Here is a 14,473-nt window from a genome sequence, read left to right as displayed (position 1 = left end):
AGATTGCAACGATGAACAGAGTCAACTGGTTAGCAAATGGCATGTCCGGATCTGAACGTGGGGGAAAGACTACCCTGGCATGCAGTGAAGCAACTTCAGGTAGTGATCCTAAGAAACTTGTAGGATCAGCCTTCCTATTCCAGGAAGGCTGAGGCAGGAGGACTGCCGCAAGATCCAGGCTAGGCCGACAGCAGTATGAACCTTGTCTCCTCTGTATCAGGCGCAGAGCCTACCGCACCACTGGTTGACCTGGGCAATCTCCGCCAGGTGGGGAAAACACAGTCGCCGGTAGCCACTCTCGGACTGTCCGTTAGATCCGCCAATCAGCGGCGCCTCAGGCAGGGGGCCGGACATTCGAGGGATGCATCCAATAGAAAAGCGACGCCAGTGGGCGGGAGGAGCTGTAGACAGGCCAATCCTGGTAGTTGGCTCACGCAGGCAAGCCGGCAGCCAATCCTCAGCGCGCTCTCTCTGCGGCTCCGCCCGCCGCTCTGCACTACCGCGTGGGTGGCGGCGCGCTGCTCTTTTTAGCAGCGCTAGTCCGGCTTCTTCTCTGTGCTTGACGCTGCTGGCGTGGACAAGTGGACATGGCGAGCTCCGACTGTGAGGACCATGCGGGCCAGGAGGGGGAGACGTTCCTGTACTTCGCCTACGGCAGCAATCTCCTGACCGAGAGGATCCACCTGCGAAACCCCTCGGCCGTGTTCTGCTGCGTGGCGCGCCTGCAGGTCAGTGCCGTTGTGCCCGCGACCAGGAGAGCCGGCTAGCTGCGACTCCTGCCGGGAACCTCTGGCCACCATCGGAGTTCGCAACCCTCCACTGGCTGCCCTTTTCCACCGGTTATGAGCATCCCGTAAGATGCCTTTAATGGGTGTTTCTGAGTGGAGAACTAGCTGCTTTCTGTCCTGTGCATACCTTATCTATCCCACAGTTCTGTGAAATTCTGCCTGTCCTTTCCTTCGGATCTTAGTGGTCCTGGCCTTGAGACCTGAATCAGGACCTGGAACCGTGTCTTCAATAGTGACAGCAGTGTTTCCTCAGTAGAGTAGCCCAGTAAGCTTTTAACCGTGATAAAGTGTGTTCTTGACCATAGTTCATTTCCTCTTTAATACGTATTCTTCAGGCACTCAGTGCTGGGGTTACAAGGATGACTGAGCAGCCTAGCTACCTGGAGGACCTTTCTGGTGTACAGTCTGATTGTGTGCAGGGCCCCTAATAATTTTAGCCAACTTTGATAACCTTGTTAATTCTTGATTTCAGGCAACAGAAACCAGCTGATTTCAGAAAGGAGAATGGGGAGGGGGGCAGATGTTGGAAGGCTGTTAGAGAGCTCATGGATTCACCTGGAAGATTGAGTAAACAGGTGGACTACTGTGTGTGTGTGTGTGTGTGTGTATACACAACCAGCATTACAGGAGAGGGCCAGCCCAGCCCTGGAAACTGGCCACACCTTTCCTCAACTAGTAAACACAATATGGAACTGACTCCCATCTGCTGCTTTGCCACAGTTCTGCAATTCCTGAGACCCAGAGTGGAGTCCCTAATGATCTTAAACACCAGCACTAATTGAGAGCCCCTGCGGGGTGCCCTGATTGGCTAAATCTCACCATGAATCCATGTCCTTACTTAGCAAGCAAGATGATCTGATAACTAGCTCCTAGCCTTTCAAGTTTCAAAAGTGGGAGTCAGGCTCTATACTCTATCTAAAACTCCAAAGAGTGTAAGATTGGAGTTCAAGTACTTGAAGTACAGGAAAGAAATACCACATAAATGATAAATTATAGCTGTGGCTAGCCTTAAAGAGGACTTGCAAGGGACAACAGAATATATGACCAGAGGACCTGACCTAGGTGCTCAGGAAAGCCCTCCTGGATATAACTTTTAAGCTGAGACCTGAAGGGAGATGAGGAGAGCAAAAAACTGTCAGTGAGGGTAGCTTGTTCAAAGGACAGGAGATAAAGGAAGTGGTTGGAGTCGACAGGGAGATGTGGCATGAGGGCTGGAAAGATAAGAAAGTGTCATATGCTAACATGACCACAGAGAACTTTGGACAGTCTGTTGCATGCTGTGAGTGGAGCATCTTACAGGATGAACGCAGATGATGAGATTTATGTGTTTGAAAGCTCATTCTGGTTACTCTGCAAAATAGGGCAAGTTATTGGAAGCCCAGTTAAGATTTTGCCACATTCATGTCAGAGATAATGGCACCATGATCTAATAGGGTGGTGACAGGGAAGGTAGAGTAATACCCAGAAGATAACATCATAAGACTTGATGAGTGTGTGTCGTGTGTGTGTGTGTGTGTGTGTAGGGAACGTATATCAAATATGACTCAAGTTTTTGAACAACCAAGTAGGTAATGGTGATAATGTTCACAGAGGAGAATCAGGTTTGGCGGTAAAAATTATAAACTAACTTTGTACTAAATCAAGTTTAAGATGCTTTCCAGACAACCACATGAACAGTAAGTATTTGTGAACATTGGCAAAGAGATGAAGAGATCAGCCCTAACTGTGTGCTCGGCCCAGATCTAAGTGCTTTTGAGCCTCAGAATAGAGATGTGGGATGGTTTTAAAGGTGGCTGAAGCATCCGATGGTAGTAGAAGCTGCTGGAGGTAGTGGGACTGTTGTGGGCACATGACTAAATTCAAAAAAGGCCTAAGCTGAATCCCAAGAAACCCTGACATTTCAACATGGGGAGTAGAGGCAGAATTGGCAAAGAGATGAGGAGATCAGGTCAACCCTAGATCAGAAGAAAGAGCTGATCTGGACAGGTAGCTACCTGTGTTACACACAAGCATTGAGCCATTGAACCGGATGGAATAACACAGCCTGCTGCCTTTAGCAGGAGGCTGCCAGTCTCTGGTGTGGATTTGATCAGATCTACTGATACTAGAATATCCAGTTTGCTGCGTGAAGCGCCTTGTCGTGTGGATCAGTGTTTTCCCTGAAGTATCAACCAAGGTTTCTGAGCAAACATAGGTGACAGGAATAATATCCAACCAGAAGGGACTGACAACACTGTCATTGAGCCCATCCTTTTGTATTTTGCTGCTGAGGGAACTAAGCCCTAGAGAGATGGGAGGGCATCTTCCCAGACCACACAAGGCAAGGCCCCCAGCCCCGACTGCCCATCAGTAATGGCCTAAGCTAAGATAGAAAGGTGTCTCTGTCGCTTGTTAGTTGTGAGATCTTAGGGAAGAAGAGGCTTAATCTTTCTAAGCTGTAGCAAAACATTGGTCTGGGTAAAGTAATAGCTGCTGTGTATAGCACACAATAAATATTCAGGAAGTATTAGCTGCTCTTAGGTTACTGGAAAGAAATTGGTACAGTTCATGAAGATTAATGCTCACACACCTGCCAGCCCCCTTAGGGCAAATCCAGTGATTTGCAGGTAAGATACTCTACAGATATAAAAGTATATCATAACCCCTGTGTAACCATCATTCAGCAGGTCTAAATAGAAATACATGTGCATTTAAGTAGACTGAGACGCCATTTGCAGAGAGAAAGAAAGAGAGAGAGAAAGCAAGCAGTCTAGAGCTATTGTGTGGTATATTGGGATTTAAGGATCTTTGTTTTTAAGGTTTTTGGTTTTCTTTTTAATGTTTAGATGCCTGTATGTTTATAGAATAATCTTCCATTTTAAAGGAAAATAAGAAAGAATATATAGTCTTATAGATTTGGGCCTGGATCTTTTTATCTGTATTTCCCACAGCTTTGTACACACAGAAACAATAGTTTGTTGAATGTTTTATTTGCATGAAGGCCAATGCAAATCATTTGTATTTTGAAGGAAGAAATTCATGCCCAAATAGATATTGATCATATCGCTTTGGTTTCCTTTGCAGGACTTTAAGCTCGACTTCGGCAATTTCCAAGGCAAAATGAGTGAGAGGTGGCACGGAGGTATAGCTACCATTTTTCAAAGTCCTGGCGACGAAGTGTGGGGAGTGGTGTGGAGAATGAACAAAAGCAATATAAGTTCCCTGGATGAGTAGGTGGCTTCTAATTGTCAGTTACAGTAATAAGGAACACAAGGCGTGCTGTACGGGATACACTGTAGACATACTCTTTATTCTTCAGAGTCACGACAATAGTTAGAAACCAGGAGTTTCCTAACAAATCTAGAAGGGGAGGGTCGCACTTACTGATTGGGTGGGGGCGGTGCTTGTCTCTCTTAGGTAAAAAATAAAAGCCCTTATATTTTAGTTCCGTTTGTCTCTTAGTAAAAATTACCTTTCTGGTTTATTGCAAAAAGTTATGAAACCTTTAATTGTCAAAAACATGATTTAGAAAGTGAGTTGGTTAAAATGCTTTGAGGTTGCAACTGAATAAGTAATAAAGGCATTGAACAGCACAGGAGAATTAAAATTCTCAGTGTTGTGTGACAGGGTGCCTGATACAATGCAGACTGCCAAGGAAGAGCTGGCTGACATTCTCTTGCTGTCAGATCATAGACTCATGTTTGGTATTCTAGGGAATGCTGCTTCAGGGACACAGAGGTAAAAATGAGCCTACTGAAGCATGTTTTCAGACGGTAAAAATAGACGGAGGTCAGCCGGAAGTGTACCAAATGAAAGTCCTCTGTGTTCAGAGTATTGCTTTGGCCTCCGAGCACACCACAATCTATAGATGTTATTTGTATTTTGACATCATACTTGCATGTGGCCTGCCCGTACCAACCTGTAGTGCTCTTACTGTCTCTTGGTTACTTCATTACCTAATACAATATCACTGCATTTTATTGCAACAACTTTCCTTTTAAGGGAATAATGACCAGTAAAAACAATCCATATGCATTTAATTCAGACCTTAGAAAATATTCTCAATCCAGAATAGGTTGAATGTGGATCCAGAAGCCAACTGCAGTATCAAAATGCTAAGCATGGAAAGCATGGTGGCACATAAAAACAAGGTGGGGCATGCTGCGGGAAATATTAAAAAGATTGGCAACTTCCTGAGCTACACCTGGCTATTCTCAGCCTAGCGGTCTTGCTGACTAGTTCTTACCTCATGGAGACTCTCTTGACTCAGAGCTCCAAAATCTCTCCACCCAGCTTGCTAAGTTCCCATTGGTGGGTCGCCACCACACCAGTGCCACCCATATCTTCTCAGCCATAAACCCCCTCCCCCTGTGGTTGGCAGTCCCACATTCCAGTAACCCAGTAAATCAAAACTCTAGAAGCTTATAACTAACCAGTCAGATTTATATATCAATAAGTTCTCAATACACAAGATGCCCACACAATAAATTCAGGGCCAACTGATAATGGTACAAGCTGCCCACCTAGATTAGGCAAGTTACCCCAATTATTCTATCCCTGTATGATATTATATCTACCTGTGGTTCTTTAAAACCATGTGGAATCTGAATCATCCTGTTCGTCCTCCATCTTGCTTCCTTCTCCTACTGTGTTGCTTCCTGTCTCTGCAACTGTTTTATTTTTTTTTTAAGATTTATTTATTGTTATATCTAAGTACACTGTAGCTGTCTTCAGATGCACCAGAAGAGGGCATCAGATCTCACTACAGATGGTTGTGAGCCACCATGTGGTTGCTGGGATTTGAACTCAGGACCTTCGGAAGTGCAGTCGGTGCTCTTAACCACTGAGCCATCTCATCAGCCCTGTCTCTGCAACTCTTAGCTCTGTATCCTTTTTCTCTGTCCAATCACAGACCTCCTGCTGCACTAATATTTAAATTAATTGGACAGGGAAAATCCTGCCACAGGGGCATACCTTTAATCTCAGCACTCAGGAGATAGAAGCAGGTAGATTTCTGTGTATTCAAGCCCAACCTGCTCTACATAGTGAGTTCTAGGCCAGACAGGGCTGCATAGCGAATCCCTATTTAAATAAAAAAGTTTTAAACATGCTAAGTGTATTTTTGACATGGTAACACTTAAACATTCTGCATTCCCTAGCACACAGTGAGCAAATGTGTATGTAGAGAAATGATTAATCGTGCACTTCAACCTGAGGAAAACATCTTACCTCAGAACCATTCTCCTAGGTACCGTGTAGCTGAAATATGGTTTGTTTGGTTTCAGGCAAGAAGGAGTTAAAAGTGGAGTCTATGTTGTAATAGAAATTAAAGTTTCAACTCAAGAAGGGAAGGAAATAACCTGCCGAAGTTACCTGATGACGAATTACGAGAGCGCGCCCCCATCACCACAGTATAAGAAGGTGAGCTAAATTAGAGCATTTCCATCTTAGAAAGCTTTTAAGAATTTAAAACTCTACATCAACATTTTAATCAAAATGTTTTAAATAAGAAAAGTATATTTTAATAGATTTATGATATATATTATGTATAGTAGACTGTACCTATACTTTTGTAGTTTTTTTTTTTTCTTCAACAGTATCTTATAGAACATTTGGGGGGTGGATTATATATTTTCTGGTGCTGAAGTATTTTTTTTCCCTAAGTGGAAAGATCACTAGGCCCTTTGGAGTCAGAGAATCCATTCTACAACACACAAGACCCAAGAGGAGTGCGTGGCCCGACACCCCATGGTACCTTATGTGGCCTGTGAGGTTACACAGGTGCTGAGCGTCTGACTGTTAGGGTCTTGGGAATCAGCAGAACAGTTGTCCCTTGTCCTCTGTGTCTCATCCAAGCAGAATCAGACAGTGCCGCTGACAGCTATCCCTGTAAGCTTCGTCTTGTTCTAAACTGAATTTAATTTTATTTTTTGAGAGAGTGTTTTCTCTTAAAACATCATGTGAATTTCATACCATAACAATGCATTTTATCTTAATATTAAAACATCTTACATCATGCTGTTGAGTAGAACTGATAGTCTGGCAATGCTTCAGGCTCCTCAGGAAATCCCTTCTGTAGCCATACACAGAGTGAGGAACACTGGCTTTGCCTGGGTCTTGTTTTAAAGTGTATCAGTTCTTTAGTCATCGAAAGCCAATATCGTGGATCTCTGCAGTACAGACAAAGCTATGGTGCTACACTAAATCACACTCCTAACTAAAAGGGTTCCCCTATTTTAACCATTTCTAGGTTATCTGCATGGGTGCGAAAGAAAATGGTTTGCCGCAGGAATATCAAGAGAAATTAAAAGCGATAGAACCAAATGAGTATAAAGGAAAGATCTCCGACGAAATGGAAGACATCATCAAAAAGGGAGAGTCAAAACTGTCATAACAGACTCTGAAGCTATGTGTGCTAGTATGAAGTGCTTTTAACGTTTGCGAGCAGGAGTCTGGACCTTCTTGGTTTTGACCTTGATTTTCAACAGTGCTGGGAAGGGCTTCTCACAGAGGTGATTCTTTATTTTCAACTGTAACAAAGAACTGGAATGGGGATGGGCTTAGACCATTAAAGGGACCAGGGGATCCTGTCATGTGCAAGTGGTGATGGCTGTGGGTTCTCCTGTGGACACTGCTATAGCCCCCCACTGTGTGGAAGACCTCCGTGGAGGGTAGGTCTGTAGCTCAGGGGCGTACTGCTGCGCTTGGTCTGCTTTCTGCTTGTATCTGATCGGCTTGTAAGAAGTAAGCAAAATATAGAGGGTAGGTGGTAAGGCTCTGAGAAGTACAAAGATGGTACACTGTCCTTTGAGGGGCGACTGCTTTCATGACTCTAAGGGGTTTCCCAGCAAGAGCTCCACCTCGCTGTGCTCAGCTCAGACCTCACAGAGCAGCCTCAGCTCATAGAGTCTGTGTTAACTGGTATTGTGGACTCTGGAGCCAAGCTGGCCTTGAACCTGTGACCGTCTTGCCTCAGCTTCTCATATAGCTGGGATTATAGTCTTGTGCTACTGGGGCTAGCTGAGCCTCCCACTGTCCAGTTGTGGGACTTGAGCTTCTCTGGCTCACTGGCCCTTAGTTGCTTCACCTGTATAAATAGGGAAAATCAAAAACGTGAATTTGAAGATTTCATGAGTAAACATGTGATAAGCTTAGGACACAGATTGGCTCTAAGTATTAGCAATCATCATCGTGTAATGCTTTGTCTTTTGAGACTTAAGCCTATTCTGTAGTCCAGGGTGGCCTTGTATTCAGGATTGTCTTGCTTCCCAGCCATCCTGCATCTAGTTACAGATGTGTGTCATCATGTGAGGCAGGGGGATTCCTTTGTGTTTAATCAGTGATTTGGGCCCTTTAACAAACAATACAACTCTTGAAAACAATAATTATAATTAGGTCCTAGGTTGCAGAAAAATAACAGAAATCTCCAAAGTGTGCCAGCTCCTGTCCCAGAAAAAGAGAGATGGACCGTGAGCTGAGAGCAAGGCTGGGAAGAAATAGCCCCAGAGTCCTGGGTGCAAAAGCAGCGTTAGCCGGGGGCATTTCTGTTCAGGATAAGAAACCAGAGTCCTTAGGAAGGACTAGCATGGCTCCTACTTGCTGGTCCCAGTTCCCACGAGTGAAAGCAGCAAACAGAAGCTCAGGGCTGGGTAGATAGCTCGACTAATAAAGTGCCCAGTACACAAGCATGAGGACCCAAGGTCCGTCCTTAGAACCCCTGTCCAAAATCTCTGCTGTTATAAGCTTGCACTCCTAGTGCTGGAAGAACAGAGACAACCAGATCTCTAGGGCTTGCTGGCCAGCCAGCCTTGCCTGCTCGGAGAGTTCCCAGACTGGTGAGAAGAGAGACCCTGTCTCAAGGAAAAATAGATGGCTCTCAAGGGATGCCACCAAGGCTGGCCTCTGACCTCTGTGCATACCCTCTCTCACATAAGCAACAGCTTTGCTAGGCATGGAACCGTGCGCTTGTGTCCTAGCACTCGGGCCGAGGTGGGAGGATGGCTTGAGTCCTACCTGGTCTGTATCGTAAAGCCTTCTCAAAAATGACCAACAGAAACCCCACAACAATTTAAAATGGAGGCGTGTGGAGACTTTGGTTCCTGTGAAGATGGACTAGGAGGTGCTTTTCCCTCGGTTCTCCTGTTAAATACAACTAAAATCTCTGTGTATCATTTATGCAACAATCTGGGGCAAGACTGAAAGTTTGGGGAGATGGCAGTCTCCAGTAGGGCCTCAAGACCCAGTGCCCCAGAGTGGTAAATTCTCTGAATTTTCTTTTGCCTCATACAGCTTAGGCGTGTAACTAAAATAGCCATGCACTGGGAACAGCAAAGAAGGCGTGCTTGAATGCTTGCACACAGTACACATAGCCTGTTCTACCGAGGGTACTAGGAAAGGGACAGCTTGGTATTAAAAAACATTGAGAGACCAAATACCCAATGCAGGCCGTAGAGAAACGTGGTAGATTTGTTTCCACCATGTCAACAGAGGCCTGGATTTACACACACACATGCATAAGAAGACAAATCCTCTAACCACTTTGCCACCATATGCGTGCCAAAAAGCTTGGGAAGGACCTGGCAGCAACACCCTGTCTCAGTGTGTCATCGGAACCATGGGGGTGTAACCTCCCATCCATCACTGATGGTTCCCCTTGACCTCCATGCTAGAACAGTTTCAGAGTGAACCAGCATAAACAGGACCTAAATAGATCCAGAGCCTTATAAAACTCCAGTATGTTCTGATTTCAATTGATGATCCTATTTCAAGAACAAGGAAATTCTCAGACAAGATGGTAAATGGTAACTATAGATGCCAGGGTGAGGTGGTATGTTGGGATTGTCTGTCAAAGTTTTCAAACAGCCATTGGTAGTGGTGAGCTAGTTCAGTGGGTTAGTGTACAATGCTCGCAATGGCCAGGTCATGGGTTCGACACTGCCACAGGTTGGGTTAATGTAGACCTCTATAGTTGTGACTGTTTCCAACACCCAACCATAAAGTGCAGATCACCAAGCCAAAGTGTCTTATTCATGAGAATGCCGTCACTTTCCATAGTGACTGAGGAAATGGCCACCTTTGGAATGCCACAGCAAGCTATGGGATTCTGCTAGATGCCAGTGATAACATAGCCTCAGTAAGCAGAGGAGAGAAGGACCTGAATGATGATGTTAGTATCAAAAAAACCATGGCTGAAATCTAAAAATTCAGTGTGTGGGGCTCAGCAGCAGAACAGTGGGGACCACGGATAGGAGGAGTGACCTGAGTGATGGAGCAAGAGCTGACAGGGTGAGCCAAAAAGCTAAGAGATCCTGGAGCCCGTTTGAATCCTAACAGAAGAGCTGACATATTGAAAGAGGCCAGCCTGCAGAGAAGCCAAAACATCCTGAGGTCTGCAAAGGACAAAGTAGCTGAGTGGGCCCCATACAAGCCCAAAGAAATGCACACCAAAGCACTGCTTAGTCAGTTTGGAAAATGAAAAATTCTTGAAAGTAGGATTAACACTTTCAGAGAAAAAGCAGTTTCGGGGATACATTGTTTCCCATCAGAAATGGTGGAGCCCAGAAGCAAGCGGCACACTTCATGGAGAACTGGAAAACCCCCCAGAACCATTAACAATGAGGGCAAAGTAAGACATAGACAAGTTTTTAAGAATATTACCAGTCATCCTGCTCAAAACAATGAAGAAAATAAGCAGAAAAGAAAGAATGAAAGGAGGAAGCTTTGCACATTAGAAAGATAAGGTCACCATGAGAAAAATTAGGATAAATGCACTAGAATCCCTTCTCAGTCTCCTGGTTCATACTTGACAATGTTTCACAAGTTGTAATCCTAACTGCCAAGGTCTGAAAATACAGAGCAGGGTTAGAAGAGGAAAGTCAAGAAGATAAGCGTTCTATATTTGAATGTGTAACGCCCCAGTGGGCAACCAATAAATACAGATAGGATTTTTGCAAAATAAAAATTAAAAATAAAAGAATCTCACTATTAGAAGACAAGATGAAAGCCAGTGTGTGTGTGTGTGTGTGTGTGTACCTATAACTCCAGTACTTGAAAGACTGAGACAGAAGGATCATAAATATGACAAGCTTCAACTAAAAAGCAAAAATAAGACGGCAGAGTTATATGTCAGCATGCCAATTATCATATTAAGTATTAAGTGTCTAAGAGTATGATTGGAGCTGCTGCAAAGGCTCTGGAGCACTCACTGCTCTTGCAGAGACATAGATTTGGTTCTCAGCACCCACAGGATAGCTAACAGCCACATATAACTCCAGTTCCAGAGGCTCCACCACCCCGTCCTGGCCTCAGGTACTAAGCATCCAGGTGCTACTGGAACAAACATGTGAGCAAACACATGTATGTAAACAAAATGTAAAACAAAAAACCTCTAAACATAAATATGATAATTAAAACATAGAAACTGGCAAAATGGATTTAATACACAATCTAGCCTTGTGCCATCTACAGGAAACAATGACAAGCAGTTTGAAAGGGAGTGGTGGACAAAGATCTGGGATGCCCACATGAGCCAAGCAAACTCGTTCCCATGTTAGTGTTAGGCAAGGAAAGTTTCAGAGCAAAGGAAACAGAACAATTGCTAACTTTACCTAATTCATCTTTATGAAGTTAGTATAAAAACTAAACTGACAATACAAAGGAAACTAAACCCACAGATGAGTATTCTTAATACTTGTGTTTTTTTTTTTTTTTCAGTGCTTAAGGAAGAAGGAGTTACTAGGATTCAGCCATACCTAAGTGTTGAGAGCCATGACAAAGGGGGAGGGGGTATTCTACAGATGTCTACAGGTGTAGTATTTACAAATCTGTCAAGCCACTACAGGGTGAATAGAAAACGAAAAAGCAGCTACACATCCATTCACAATTAAAGCACTTAGAAAATTAGGAAAAGGGGACTAACAATATAAGGGTTTATAAAAATCATAGTTGGTGACATTACACTTCAACTACCAAATGCTTTACCCCTAAAGTTGGAAACAAAAAGGATACATGCTCTCCCGTTCAACATGGTGAGATGGTAAAACCTGTTCTCTAAAGTAGAAGAGAGAAAGGAGCACAAAGAGTAAAATGGGCGTGAGAAGGCTCTGCAGGTAAAGACACTTGCCAAGCCAGGAGACCTGAGCTTGAGACCCAGACCCACATGGTGGAAGGAGAGAACTGACCCCTTCAGGTTGTCCTCTGACTTCTTGCCAACAGCCCCCCACCACCTCCCTTTACTCTTGCTCCCTCAATCTCCCTATGTAATAATTAAAAAAACAGTAAGTTGAACCATCCCCATTTATACATGGTTGACAGAATTGTCCTCATAGAGAGTAACAAGAGAATTTTTTAAAAAATCTCTAATCAAGTCCAACAGGGCCATGAGCTACAAGGTAATATACGAAAAGCCCACCTTGTTCCTGTACACTTGAGAGGAACACATAGGCAATGAAAGTAAAGATAGAATACCACCTGGAGCTGTAGCTCAGAAGGACACAGCCACAGAAGACCAGGAGTATGAGATATCAGAATATCAGCAATAGCTTCAGGATTGAAACATGCACAAAGAAAAGTGGGGAATGAAGAGGTCAGCTCAGGGCATTTGGAAAATTCCACCAGATCCCAGAGCATAAAGACCCCTCCCTTCCTGGATTACATTCCTCAGGAAAACCACAGAGCAGACCGACCATTAGCCACCTACAGACAAGGGAAGTCCTTGCCACCTCATCCCCTAAGGACCAATCAATTTAAAAGTCACACTGTTCTGCCAATCATACTGTGCCTAGTGGCTGTTCCTCTATTCTACCCCTGAAAACTGTATAAAAACTGGCTGAATGGGCTGCCCGGGGTTGCCACCTCTCCTTTAGGTGCAGGATAACCCCAGCATGCTGAAACAATAAATTCCTCTTGCTTTTGCATTGGAAAAAGAAAAAGAGAAAGAGAAAAAGAAGAAGAAGAAGAAAAAGGACACAGCCTACCTTGCCTGTGTGTGGCTCTGCATTTCAGTCTCAGTACAGCAAAAGTTAATCTCAGCACTTGGGAGGCAGAGGCAGGTGGATTTCTGAGTTCGAGGCCAGCCTGGTCTACAAAGTGAGTTCCAGGACAGCCAAGGCTATACAAAGAAACCCCGTCTCGAAAAACCAAAAAAAAAAAAAAAAAAGTTACAGAAAAAGAGTTCAAGAGCTCTTCCAGGGGATTTGGGGTCTGTTCCCAGACCCCTGGAGGCTCAGGTCCTAATGTTCTCTACTGGCTTGCACAGGTAGCAGATATGTGTGCAATACACACATATATAAATGCAGACAAAACACTCATACACATAAACTAAAAACAACAACAACAACAACTAAGAATACCACTTGCAGGGTTGTAGCTATATTTTTATGAAATAGCCATTTTAAGTGGACGGTTGGCATTTAGTACAGTGTTATAACCATCTCCAGTTCCAAAGCATTTATGTCACCCTCCAAGGGAAACCAGGTACAAAAGTCTTGCCCACTCTCCCACCCTTGTGAGGCTCCAGTCTGTCCCTGTGTATGAGGATGGGAGTGGGATCAGACAGGCGCCTGTTTTTATCGTCCCTCTAGTGCGGTGTCCTGGAGCTTCAGCCTCCCTGTAGTAGGCACCTGAACTCCACATCTGTTTTGTGAATAGCATGAGCTGTGTTCATGCACCACACTTGTTTAGCCTTCATCCCATCATGGGCACTTGAACTGTTCTTGTTTCCAACTACTACAGACACTTCTTCCAAGAACATTTATGTACACATATTTTTGAGTCCTACTTTTCAATTATTTTGGATTTATACCTAACAGCAGGATAATGGCTCATATGGTAATTCTATATATTTAACTTAAGTAACCACCACAATTTCCTACTTGGGCTGGAACATTGTAATTCTGACCAGTCATGTACACAATTGTTTTAAAAAAAAAAAGGAAAGAAAATACTAGCTATGCATAATGGTATGTGCCTATATTTATTGCACTTGAGAAGTGGAAGGGAAAAGATTGTGCATTCAAGGCCGCCGTGGACCACACAATGAAATTCTGTCTCAAAATAATAGCAAAAAAGAAATGGATAACCATGGAAATGCTTAAGTGTAACTCTTGGACAGCTATGAACAGCATATGTAGTGAAAACACAGTAGTAGGAACAGTGTGTACTGAAGAAAGAAATCAAGGTGGGCATAGAGGATGGAAGACAAATGGTAACAGTCAAGTGTTGAAAGAGCCAAAGATAATGTTCATGAGGAAAACCCATGGTAAAATTGTCTGCTCTCCCCTGACCCAGAACAGACTTAACAAATCTGCTGTCAAAATTGTAACATGATTCATTTTTCTAAAACTGACAAAGTGAAATAGGTAAGGGGATTTTTAAAAATAGCAATAAAATGGGCACTCAATGTAGTTGCTGGTGAAGGGCTGAATACATAGAGCTATGGAGCAGGATGAGTACACAGAGCAATGGAGCAGAATGGAACAGGATGAGTACACAGAGCTATGGAGCAGGGTGAGTACACAGAGCTATGGAGCAGGGTGAGTACACAGAGCTATGGAGCAGGGTGAGTACACAGAGCTATGGAGCAGGGTGAGTACACAGAGCGATGGAGCAGGATGAGTACACAGAGTGATGGAGCAGGGTGAGTACACAGAGTGATGGAGCAGGGTGAGTACACAGAGTGATGGAGCAGGGTGAGTACACAGAGTGAT

At 44.0% G+C, this 14,473-nt stretch overlaps 1 protein-coding gene across 2 annotated transcripts; it reads left to right on the top strand.

Moving 5' to 3' along the window:
• The first annotated feature begins 469 nt into the window (after positions 1 to 469).
• Ggct (gamma-glutamylcyclotransferase) lies at positions 470 to 7,372 on the top strand. 2 transcript variants are annotated; one of them, XM_021165034.1, is made up of 4 exons: positions 470 to 728; positions 3,852 to 3,997; positions 6,053 to 6,188; positions 7,018 to 7,372. In XM_021165034.1, exons 1-4 carry the CDS (start codon positions 588 to 590, stop codon positions 7,159 to 7,161), a joined length of 567 nt encoding a protein of 188 aa, XP_021020693.1. In that variant the 5' UTR covers positions 470 to 587; the 3' UTR covers positions 7,162 to 7,372. The 2 variants fall into 2 exon arrangements, with proteins under 2 accessions (XP_021020693.1, XP_021020694.1); XM_021165035.2 differs by lacking the exon at positions 6,053 to 6,188 and having other exon boundaries at positions 508 to 728; positions 7,018 to 7,171.
• The last annotated feature ends 7,101 nt before the right edge of the window (positions 7,373 to 14,473 follow it).

Source organism: Mus caroli, chromosome 6 (genome assembly GCF_900094665.2).
Source record: "Mus caroli chromosome 6, CAROLI_EIJ_v1.1, whole genome shotgun sequence".
In the NCBI taxonomy this organism is placed as follows: Eukaryota; Metazoa; Chordata; class Mammalia; order Rodentia; family Muridae; genus Mus; species Mus caroli.
This window is presented reverse-complemented; position numbering and strand designations above follow the sequence as displayed.

Bases quoted from the DNA above. Each gene is read 5' to 3' on its own strand.
- Ggct (XM_021165034.1), top strand. From the start codon at position 588: ATGGCGAGCTCCGACTGTGAGGACCATGCGGGCCAGGAGGGGGAGACG. The intron at 3,998-6,052 runs GTAGGTGGCTTC...GTTTGGTTTCAG, and splicing joins AATATAAGTTCCCTGGATGA to GCAAGAAGGAGTTAAAAGTG. The intron at 6,189-7,017 runs GTGAGCTAAATT...AACCATTTCTAG, and splicing joins CATCACCACAGTATAAGAAG to GTTATCTGCATGGGTGCGAA.